The 12,108-nt window shown below is 40.4% G+C and overlaps 2 protein-coding genes across 3 annotated transcripts in view; both read right to left on the bottom strand.

Annotated features, from left to right (window-relative positions):
* Nucleotides 1–11,268, bottom strand: part of LOC127948590 (protein ELFN1-like) — a 74,641-nt gene extending 63,373 nt beyond the window's left edge. The window contains exon 1 of the mRNA XM_052545085.1: nucleotides 10,955–11,268. The gene's annotated coding sequence lies outside the window, so the exon portion shown is untranslated. The remainder of the gene's footprint in view (nucleotides 1–10,954) is intronic.
* Nucleotides 1,411–8,462, bottom strand: LOC127948589 (uncharacterized). Of its 2 annotated transcripts, XR_008152123.1 has the most exons (3): nucleotides 8,289–8,462; nucleotides 1,826–8,014; nucleotides 1,411–1,551 (listed from the first exon to the last, which is right to left on the bottom strand). XR_008152123.1 is itself a non-coding variant. In XM_052545084.1 (2 exons), exon 2 carries the CDS (start codon nucleotides 7,786–7,788, stop codon nucleotides 2,035–2,037), a length of 5,754 nt encoding a protein of 1,917 aa, XP_052401044.1. In that variant the 5' UTR covers nucleotides 7,789–8,014; nucleotides 8,289–8,462; the 3' UTR covers nucleotides 1,411–2,034. The 2 variants fall into 2 exon arrangements, 1 of the variants encoding a protein (XP_052401044.1); XM_052545084.1 differs by having other exon boundaries at nucleotides 1,411–8,014.
* Nucleotides 11,269–12,108: the final 840 nt, after the last annotated feature.

The following is a 12,108-nucleotide window of genomic DNA, read 5'->3' as shown; positions in this document are numbered from 1 at the left end:
ACTGTTTACTTTCATTTTAGACATAACCAATTTGAGTTTGCATGTAAACATTGTGTGTTTTGACAGTATTAGTGCAAAAGATAACTTAGTGCAATAATAATCAGGCGCTGTATGACAGACTGTAGCTGCGCTTCAGGTGTATACATGCATGAAACATTAAAAAGCACATGCAAATAATGAGAGAGTAACTTTACCACTGAGATAACACTGCTGTTAATGCATGTGGCATTTTACATCATATGACAGAGGCGCACAGAACTGCACCTGATAAAATGTGCGCTATAGCACGATACTATGATACTTCTTCAAAAGAGGATTGTGGAGACATTTTTATCATCCACGATCAAAACATTTCATATTGCACACCCCTAGTTATAAGTAACTAAAACTGCTTCAAAATATATTTTATGCTCCACAGAAGAAAATCATACATGTTTGGAACATTGGAAAAACATGAGGGTGAGTAAATTAAAAAATCTGAAAAGAACACTAAGGGCAGGAAAACACAACATTTAATTCCTGTTATTATTGCATTTTAATTGCAGACTGAATGTGCCTACATTTTCCATACAGAAAGTGTTGCAAAATGTGCAAGAAGCAACGTAAAGTCATTTAGCAGGGATGTCTCTACAGGCATGTTTCTACTGTACAATGAGCCTAGACTTTTTTGTGTGTTTTGGCTTTTACATGAAACATTTTGAACCTACTATGCAACAGTGGCTGTTTGGCTAAAATTATTCCTCAAATCCTAAAATTCTTGAGATTTTAAGCTCTAGTTTTTTAATGATTGTAGGTAATCAATCAACTTATGTTGTCAATTTGCGTTGCTCTTCTTTATTTCTTATAATGTATCTTTTTCAAGCTCCTGTATGACCAAGACTTTAACAAAGCTGTTATGTTTAAAAATATATATATACTTTTAAAAGTCACATAATTTGTCTTTGACAAGCAAAGTGTGCTTAACAAGTCAAGTCTCTGTTAAAATATAACACAGATTCTTTTTTCACTTACAGCCAATTTGCATGCATAAAAATGTCTAAAATATTCATAACTATGTAAGTAGGTCAAAAGGTGGACACAGTATTAATCGCCTTCCCCATTCTTGTGTCCTCGGCCTGTGCATGTGTGGCGTGAGTGTGGAAGACCTCTGTTCTGTGTTGATTTGTTGCACATAAATCCAAGGAAATGTCAGGAGATATTGACCCAATACGTAGTGAGACATAAGAGGTCATAATGTTACAGCTGTACAATGAATACATCTTCAACTGTTGGTATCCTTTCAGTGTAATTGGTGAGGTCAATGCCCAGTTACCTGGAGATTGCCGAGAGGGGTTTGATTTCTGTTATCAGTATGTATGATAAGTGAAGGCCACGTTGACGCTGAGCAATAACTCCTTGATTACATAGCGCGTATTCTGTTCTGACCAATTGCGTTGCTTGGGCAAAGGCTTAACAGATAGCGTACAATTTCAGAAAAGAACTCCAGAAAGCAGTCTTCGTAACTTTAGTGACTTTACTGGTGATTGTTCTTCTCACTTCTTTTATGTAAAACTACAAACAAGAATAAATATGTATGAACATTATGTACACCTTTACATACACATCCAGTTAACAATACAGTTCGGTTTTGTACATGCCAAGAAATTATAATCAAATGAGATTCTATACAAACAGAAGAGAAATTAGCAGTATGCTAAAACAAGGTATCGAACCAATGATGCAAATCATATCTGTATATAACAAATACAACAATAATACTGATCTACACTTTACTTTAATCTACACAACACTTAAAGCACTATTTAGTATAAAACTTAGCACTTACAGACATATATTTCCAAGGTTTTAACGATGGAATCAATAGCCCATAGGAACTGTATGAACGTTCTTCCCGACTGCATTCACTGAGAGAAACCGAAAGTAAACGGCAAACAAAGTGCAGTACCTTAAATGTCCAGTAGGAGGCGGAAAAGAAACACTTCTAGACATAAGTAACAGCACACTCCCCGCCTGGTATAATAAATTATTATACCATTATGGATCCTTCTGTGACGTCCCAGGCAGGAGTAGTACTACTTCAGAGACAGGCCTTAGGTATACCTTAGCAGATCCTTCTCTAACTATCTTTACCTCCACCTTCCTCACATTATCATCACTGCTGGGTATGGTTTTCACAATGAGTCCAATTGGCCACTCACTACGTTTCACTTTGGAATCTTTAAGCAAGACAACATCACCTTCCTCGAGGTTCCGTCTTTTCTCAGTCCATTTCCTCCGTACTTGCAATGTTGCAAGATAGTCTCTCCTCCAAGCTTTCCAAAAAGCATCTGCCAGACACTGAACTTGTCGCCATTCTTTCTTGTAGAGGTCCTTAATGTCAAAGTCCCCAAGAGGTGCTGGTACAGTGCTAGCCTTTTGATTGAGGAGCATGGCAGGGGACAGAACTTCCAATGTGTCTGGATCAGAAGAAATAGGAAGTAAAGGTCTAGCATTCATTATTGCCATGACTTCGGACATGAGAGTAGTCAAAACCTCATGGGTAAGACGGGAAAGGCCGGTTTTTAGCAGCAATGCATCCAGAATATTCCGTGCTATGTGGATCATTCTTTCCCAAGCTCCCCCCATATGGGAAGAGTGGGGAGCATTAAATGTCCATACGCAACCTTGCTCCTGCAAGTAACCTTTTAGTTCTGGATCATCTGCATTGATTTTCAGTTCTCGACAGGCTCCGATGAAATTTGTTCCTCTGTCGGATCTGAAGTGTTTGACTGGTCCGCGAACTGCCAAAAACCGTCTGAGGGCATTAATGAAGCTTGAGGTTGACATGGACTCAATGACTTCCAAATGAACAGCCCTTGTACTTAAGCAAGAGAAAATGACAACCCATCTTTTACTTTCAGCACTGCCACCCCTAGTGCGGCGTGATATTATGTTCCATGGCCCAAAAACATCCAGACCCACATGAGTGAATGGAGGATCCACTTTCACTCTGTCCATAGGTAAATCTGACATTCTCTGTTCTTCGAGTCTACCTCTTAACTTCCTACAGAGAACGCATTGATGAATCACACGGTTGATTAGTTTAGTTCCTTTTACAATCCAGAGACCTGCTGAACGTACTGCACCGGCAGTTAGATGTCGTCCTTGATGTGCCACTCGATCATGGTAGTATCTGACCAACAACGTGGCTACGTGTTGACTTGCTGGAATTATTAGTGGGTGTTTTTCCTGTTCAGACAGTTCTGCTGATTGTAAGCGACCTCCCACTCGAATAAGTCCTTCAGTGTCTACAAAGGGAGATAGTCTCTTCAGAGCACTTTGCTGTGAGATTTCTTCACCTTTCTCCAAACTCTTGAATTCATCTTTATAGTGCTCTTGCTGCACACATTTAATAATAGAAGTCTTTGCTTGTGTGCGCTCAGACTGGAGACATTTATTGCACCAATGCCATCCTTCGCAATCCCCGGTATTTCTGTCTTGAGAAAATGATTTTGCAACATGGCCCAGCATGGCTATACTTCTTACAAGAGATCTCCACTCAGAGAAGCGTTCGAATCTGTGTGATCCCAGAGACTGTTCTGTTGTCTGCGTGGCAAAGGTTACTACATGTGGGCGAATGTCCTGATCCTTCTCTGGCTCTACAAGCTCAAATGATTCATTTTCAGGAGTTTCCCTGAGAATAGGGTGATGGAGGAATCCTGGACCATAGAACCAATTAGTTTGAGGTAGGATAGCTGCTGGAATGAATCTGGTGCCGAGATCTGCCGGATTGAGGTCTGAATCAATGTGATGCCACTGTTCTGGCTTTGTGGAATGTCTAATTTGGGCCACTCGATTAGCAACATACACATAGAATCGCCGGGAAGTATTGTAGATGTATCCTAAAACGATTCTACTGTCTGTGTAGAACTTTACTGCAGTTAGATCCACATCCAGCTCTTCTTTAATCAATCCTGCCAGCTCGACAGCAAGAACTGCCGCACACAACTCTAGACGTGGCACTGTGTGAGCAGGGTATGGTGCCAACTTTGATTTGGCCATAACAAACCCAATGTGACACTGACCGTCTGTAGTTACAACCCTCAGGTAGGCAACCGCTGCTATGGCTAATGTAGAGGCATCAGCAAAAATGATTATCTCTCTCTTGGAAGTGTTGGAAATCGAGACTGGAACATAGGGTCTGTGAATCTGGACTTCCTTGAGATCTGCTAATGAATCTGTCCATGCTTTCCACTGGGCTTCTTTATCAGATGGGAGTGGCGTGTCCCAGTCAAACTGCTCTGATGACAGCTCTCTTACTAAGGCCTTACCCTGCATGGTGACAGGTGCAACAAATCCCAAAGGATCATAGAGACTGTTAACTGTTGAAAGTATGCCCCGTCGTGTGAATGGTTTAACTACTGTAGACACCTGAAAAGTGAAACAGTCAGTCTCTAAGTTCCAGCTCAACCCTAAACTTCTTTGGAGAGGAAGAGGATCGACACTCAAATCCAGATCCTTCAGGTCATTTGCTCTTTCAGATGGAGGGAATGCTTCCATTACTTGATGGCTGTTTGATGAAATCTTGTGAAGCTTGATGTTTGACTCAGCTAACATGTTTTTGGTGTTTTTCAGTAGACTGATGGCTTCAGCGGCACTGGATACAGAGATCAGGCCGTCGTCCACATAAAAATTTTTATGGACAAAGTGCTTGGCTTCTCTTCCATGCTCGTCTTCTCCAAACTCAGCTGCTCGTCTCATCCCAAAGATTGCCACAGCTGGCGACGGGCTGTTACCGAAAACATGAACTGTCATTCGGTACTCTGTGATTTCTTTGGATAGGTCATTATCCTTGAACCACAGAAACCTCAGAAAGTTTTGGTGATCTTCCCTGACCTTGAAGCAGTAAAACATCTGTTCTACATCAGCTGTAACTGCAATCTGCTCCCTACGAAATCGCATCAAGACCCCCAGGAGCTTGTTGTTTAGATCTGGTCCACGAAGAAGAATGCTATTCAACGAGACGCCTTCATACTGTGCACTAGAATCAAAGACGACCCTAATCTTCCCAGGTTTCAGAGGGTGGTACACACCAAATATTGGTAAATACCAGCATTCTTCATCAGGCTGCAGTGGGGGAGCTATTTCTGCATGTTGGTTGATGAACAAGTTTCGCATAAACTCCACAAAGTGTTTGGCCATCTCGGGTTTCCTTTGTAAGGTGCGCTGGAGGACATTAAGACGTTTCATTGCCTGGTCTCGGTTGTTCGGCAGTGGGCTGCGAGGTAAACGGAATGGTAAGGGAGCTACCCAGTGGTTTGACTCATCCATGTACATTTCTCTGTTCATAACCTCAAGGAAGATGTTATCCTCAACAGACAGTGAAAGCTTATCATCCTCAGGAGTCCTCTGAAAGACGTTATCACCCAGGTGATCCGTGAAACAGCTTGAGACAGGACAGCAGAATTGGTATTGATCATTTGGAGTACCAAACTGTTCTTTGATCTGAATTCCTTTTGAGCAGGGTGTGAAAAAAGATGTCCGTCCATTTTGCCATATGTTTGTTCTGAAAACATTTGCAGTCTCGGATTTGTGTACTCCTCCCATACAAACCTCTCCCACAATGACCCAGCCTAAGTCAAGACGCTGAGCATATGGCAGGTTACCAGGTCCATTACACTGTTCTCGAACCTTATGCACACTTAGAATGTCCCTTCCAAAAAGAAGAAGAATGGGAGCGTTTGCATCATAAGGTGGTATTTTGTCAGCCATTGGCTTGAGATGAGAGAAGTATTGTGCAACTGCAGGAGTAGGAATTTCGTCGCGATCTTCCGGCAACATGTTGCATTCTAAGAGTGTGGGAAGTGACACTTGAGTTTTCCCATCCAGTGAACTAACAATGAAATTATCTGCTCTTCTTCCCATTGTCTTTGTTGTGCCTGCACATGTACGAAGAGTATAGGGAAAAGAATCTCCATTGATCCCAAACAGCTCGAAAAAGTCAGACTTTGCTAGAGACCGGTTACTCTGGTCATCCAGAACAACATACATCCTCTTAGCCTTTCCAGGGGAGTTAGATGGGTAAACATCCACCAAACAGATTTTTGAGCATGATCTAGGTCTAAGAGCTTTGCCACAGATTTCTGTGCACTTAGAAGTAACCTCAGATAATATATCACCTTCAGGCTCCCCGCCCTGCTCTTGCTGTGTTACTGGAGATTCCACTGCCCATGGAGCTGATCCTGGGTGCATTGCAGAGACATGGCGATCACTGTTACACTCTCTACATTTAACAGCTGCTGCACATTCCTTTGCTATGTGTTTAGTGGAATTGCAACACCTGAAGCAGATAGACTGCTCTTTGAGGTACATTTTTCTTTCATCCAGGGGTTTTCCTCTAAAACCACGGCACTTTGACAACGGATGTGGCTTATTGTGAATTGGACATTGTTTACCAGGATCTGGAGGTTGGTTGGCTTTAGAATTAGGAACTGTGGTTAGCACTTCAGTTTTCCTCACTGACACAGGTATTTTGTTGCTTACCCGTGGAAATTTCTCCTGTTTGAGATAGCACTGCATAGATAGCAAAAAACTGGGATCATTTCTTATTCTTGCTTGGTCGCAAATGAATTTGACAAAGAAGCCAAATGGGGGAAATGCGACACGATAATCCTCTTTATATTTAGCACCATGAGTGATCCATCTTTCCTGTAGATTAAAGGGAAGTTTCTCAATGATGGGATTTACTCCCCTAGCAGTGTCAAGAATTGCTAATCCAGGTAAATGTCCGCCTGACTTTGCAGATTCCAGTTCCATAAGCATGTCTCCTAACTCTCTGAGTCTTTGTCCATCCCTGTTAGAAATCTTTGGAAACTCTTCCAGTTTTCTCAACAGCGCATTCTCAATTACTTCTGGGCAACCATAACACTCTTCCAATCGCTGCCAAAGCATACGGACACCTGCTATAGGAAAATGTGCATGAACCGATCTGATCCGTTTGGCTTGCATTGATGACTCTGGGCCGAGCCATTTTGTAAGAAGGTCGAGCTCTTCTCTGGCTGTTAGTCCAAGGTCTTTTGTGACATCTTGGAAAGATGATTTCCAAGCCCAGTAGTTCTCAGGATGATCATCGAACTTCACAAGACCAGAACTCACCATCTCTTTTCTTACCATGTAGTTTGCTAAATCAGATGTATATGGTAGGCTAAACATGGGAGCTTTAATGCTGGGAGCTGGAGATGTTTGAAAAGCAGAGAGATGTCCATGATCTCTCTGGTTATCCATTGTCTCCTGTTTTATTTTTAATCCCTCCATTCCATAAGATTGATATACATGTGGAGATGTTACTGTTGCTTCACACAGAAGAGGTTCAGCATTCTTTAAGGATGACTGTAGAATCGGAGTACCAGAATACTGCTGCTGATTTTGTTCCACTGCATGCTTCTGAACATACTCCTTAGTACGCTGAGTACGAACTGAGTGTGTCTCATGGTCCAATTCCGCTATATTTCCTTCCTCAATGTCAGCTGCTGCTTCATAAATTGCCGCTTCAGCGGATGCTGCAGTCGCTTCTTTATGAGATTGTAGCAAGTATAGATCTGCTTCTACTTCTGCTTTTTTCCTCATCATAGCTGCTTCTCTTTCTGCATACGAAGCTTTAGCTCGAGCTGCTTCTGCTTTAGCTCTCGCCCGAGTCGCTGCCGCACTGGCTGATGACCGACTTGATCTTTGTGATGATTTCCAGCTAGAAGCTTGTGATCTAATCTCAAAGGCCTGAGAGGTTTCTTTCTCATCACAGTGTGACTCCATACTTGCTGCTGAAGAGATGTGCAATGCAATGTAACAATGGTCGTGTAATTCCGCTGTTTTAACCCGCTGTGTCAATGTCTTTTTACTATTCTGTTCTGACCAATTGCGTTGCTTGGGCAAAGGCTTAACAGATAGCGTACAATTTCAGAAAAGAACTCCAGAAAGCAGTCTTCGTAACTTTAGTGACTTTACTGGTGATTGTTCTTCTCACTTCTTTTATGTAAAACTACAAACAAGAATAAATATGTATGAACATTATGTACACCTTTACATACACATCCAGTTAACAATACAGTTCGGTTTTGTACATGCCAAGAAATTATAATCAAATGAGATTCTATACAAACAGAAGAGAAATTAGCAGTATGCTAAAACAAGGTATCGAACCAATGATGCAAATCATATCTGTATATAACAAATACAACAATAATACTGATCTACACTTTACTTTAATCTACACAACACTTAAAGCACTATTTAGTATAAAACTTAGCACTTACAGACATATATTTCCAAGGTTTTAACGATGGAATCAATAGCCCATAGGAACTGTATGAACGTTCTTCCCGACTGCATTCACTGAGAGAAACCGAAAGTAAACGGCAAACAAAGTGCAGTACCTTAAATGTCCAGTAGGAGGCGGAAAAGAAACACTTCTAGACATAAGTAACAGCACAGCGCGTCTGTCATCACAATTTGAAAGTGACTCTAACAAGCTCAGCAGTGAGCTGGGGAATACACTTTTATGAGCTCGGAGCCTAGCGAGACGCAAGGTGCCGTTTGATGCGCGGAGCCAGTAATGAGCACGCGTCCAGTGTCACACACCACAACGTCGATCAAAGTCAAGGCAACCATGGCAACGCTACATTTCCGATAGCATGCCACCTTGCCTTTTTTAAATGCTCTAATCACATTTAGAGAGGATAGGAGATACTAGTCATCATTATGATGCTAGTTCAAACTGTCTGGGAGCTAAACTGACTAAGCCTTCCATTTTGCTGTTCTTCTGACCATCAAAGAGAATTTGTATTGTCAGACACTCAGGCTACTAGTTTAAGCCCTTCTCCCAAAAATCATCTCTCATGAATGCAAGTAGGGCAGCCTACCGAATCTGATGAGAACGGGCAAAAAAGTGCTATAAAGTGCATGAGGGAGAGAGAGTCTTTGCTTAGAAACAGAAACTTTGATCTCTCTGAGGTTCCCAAATTTATGCATTACATCTGTGCATTCCATTCCATTCCATCCATTATATTGATTTATTAAAATTCATTGGATTGAATGAAAATTTGGAACATGCTGGATACTAAATAAAGCTGTCTGCTTTTGGACAAATCAACCATGCTATATGAGCCAACCATGATATATGTACACTGGTTAATACAGTAGCTCAGATATCTGCCACAGAATTCTAGACTTTTCTGTACAGACAACAAAATCTTTGTATGTTTTTAAAGTGGACTGCATGACTTTATGAAATGAACAACCAAACATCTGAGGATGCTGTAATCTGGATAGCCTAGGTATTTATACATTAAATTTGTTAATTCATCTGTGCCTAACAAACCCGTACTGAATATCTCATTTAAAAAAATGGCTGTTTCTTACAATGAGACTGAATAGGATTCAGTTGTTCAGCCTCCAATGACTCCATTGGAAAATTAAACACTAAACAGAGTGCCTTTGCAAGGTCTCGATTTATACATATATATATATATATATATATATATATATATATATATATATATATATATATTTACACACACACACCCAAATGACAAAGAATCCACGGCAGTGGCAGTTTTCAGATTGTGATCACTTACCTTCATTTAAAAACTCTCCAGGTCAGCTACAAAATAATATTTTTTTATCATGTAATGCTTTTACAAACCGTAATACCATTGCAAGTTTTGAGTCGCATTCAGTAAATCATGAAGCGTACTTGATAAACCGAGCTGCAACACTGAGCTCTGTCCAGCGTTCTGAAAACCTCTGATGTAGGCTATTATTGATTTCATATTGATTTTAATTGTTGATTTATGCAGTGTGCTAATTATACAGTGTGCGAATAAATGCAGTTTTGGCGACTACAAATGAACTACTTTTATGGAATTTTTAATTCATGGGCTTCGGTGTTTCAAGGTGACAGACGTAGCCTTCAAAACTATTTTTCACGTTTTAACGTTAGGCTATATATATATAGGCTACTGTAGGCTACGTGTGATATGTTAATCTTGAGTTGAAGTGATTATTATAGCTTCAATTATATTTCGCCAATTTATAGCCTTCAGTCAAACAACGAAACGAAATTCTGTGAATGCTTGTCTATTTTTTTTTGAGCAGGTGAAACTGCGAGAATTTTGGCGTCGGAAAAGTTTGAGAGCGTTAATAAAATCCCTAATGTAATGCATTCAGTTAAACCAATTGAATATAGCTACTAGAAGAATCTTCAACAGTTTGTTTTGATTGACAGCCCTGGGGAGGAGAGTTAAAGCCTCGTTTAGAAGAACCCCTAACCCATAATTCGCAACCTGACTTGAACACGTGCGTCAGACGAACATCTTTGGCCGTAACGTCGCGTCTCATTGCCTCGCGCCATAAGCGCTGCGTCTTAAGACCTTGTTGTTGTCAAGTAAAAAAAAAAATCAGTTTAACTTCTAAACACCTGTGATCCGTTCCAGTGCGTTGCATTCTGTCTTGGCGTTTTTATACGTATGAACATGTCCAGTCTGAACGACCCTTTTACTGAACAACAGCTTTTACTTTTTTCATTCCACTCGTTTCCGTCTGTGTCCTACATTTGTCGCTTGCTTAAATCTCATTCGTATCGCATGAGACAGCGCTGTACCGATAGGCTCGGTGGTATGGTTTCACATGGATCGGAAGCAGTCGCAAAGGAGTAGCCCAACTCCGAATACTAATTCCTCATGCCCTTCGGTATAAGATGGCCTTGGTACAGGTAGAAAGCCAAAATGTTTCCCACAGAACAGGGGAACACAGACCCTCACACGAGCTGCCTATGACCGGTGCTCCGATTCCAAGCAGATGTGTAATCGATGAATGGATATCGATAGCCTACGAAACACCATTGCGCTATTGACACATAGAGTTGACTACAGACTAGAGAGAATGTTATTCGCCTCTTATTTAATGCAACTTGAAGCCTTACCTTTTAAGATGACAAGCCTTCAGTCAAGGTGTTGTGATGAGAGAGTGATGGTCTGTAGATCTCATTTACTTCAGAACTGCAAAATCCAGCAGTGCGGACGCATCAAGCAGCAAATGCCCGCTGCTGGAACAAGCCACTGCGGCAGCTACAAATCTCCTGCTCCGGAGGAGCACGCGGTGATTAATTCGAGTCTAAAGCTTGATGGAGAGTTCGTATTTTTTCCACCTTCCGTCCCGTGTTTATCCCGCTCTGAGCCGGAGTACCTATACTTCTCACCACCAAGCGGTGGACTGAGCAGCAACCAGTCAGATGCTGTCAGACACACACACATTATACAGCCAGTTGTGTGTGGGGGGAAGTGGGGGTTAAAAAAAAAAAAAAAAGGTGGGGTGATTGACAGGTTGTTATTATTTCTCACTGTTGGGAAATGAGATTATTGTGGCATTATTTGGCGGTTTTCAGATTAGAAATCGTTAACTCAAATCATTTATTCAGGGTGCGAAAGATGGGGTTTCTGAAGGAACGAGGCTCCGACAAATTGTTGGGGCGTCTTTTCACGTAGCTATTAGTTTAATTTTACACATATTATATTATATTATATTATATTATATTATATTATATTATATTATATTATATTATATTATATTATATTATATTACACTATATTATATTATATTATATTATATTATATTATATTATATTACACTCAAAAAACTTTTTGCCAATTTTAATTAATACGTTAATGTTGTGATTACTTAAAAAAAAATTAACAATGTGAACATTTAATCTAGTTCATTCAACAAAAAAGCGTGTATTTTCAGCTTTACTTAAAAAATTATTTGTTCATCCAACATAACATTGTTGCATAAAAGTAACATTAATAAAACCAATACAGACTTGCATCTCATTGGCTGAGGATTTTGCAGTGTATTATGGGTAATTGTTGTTCTGTCATCATCTTGCAGAAGTGAAGCACCATTACATAGGCATGTGAGCACCAATGATCTTAATTTGATATATAATAGAGCAAAAAACAAAACAAACATATGATCAGAAATATAACTTTTCATTATTAATGTGTTTGTAATTTATTTTATAATCTTTAATTAAGAAAAGGTCTATATGATGAGTTGTATTATTGAGCAGTTGCACTC

The sequence above is a fragment of the Carassius gibelio genome, chromosome B1 (assembly GCF_023724105.1).
Source record: "Carassius gibelio isolate Cgi1373 ecotype wild population from Czech Republic chromosome B1, carGib1.2-hapl.c, whole genome shotgun sequence".
NCBI lineage: Eukaryota > Metazoa > Chordata > Actinopteri > Cypriniformes > Cyprinidae > Carassius > Carassius gibelio.
This window is presented reverse-complemented; position numbering and strand designations above follow the sequence as displayed.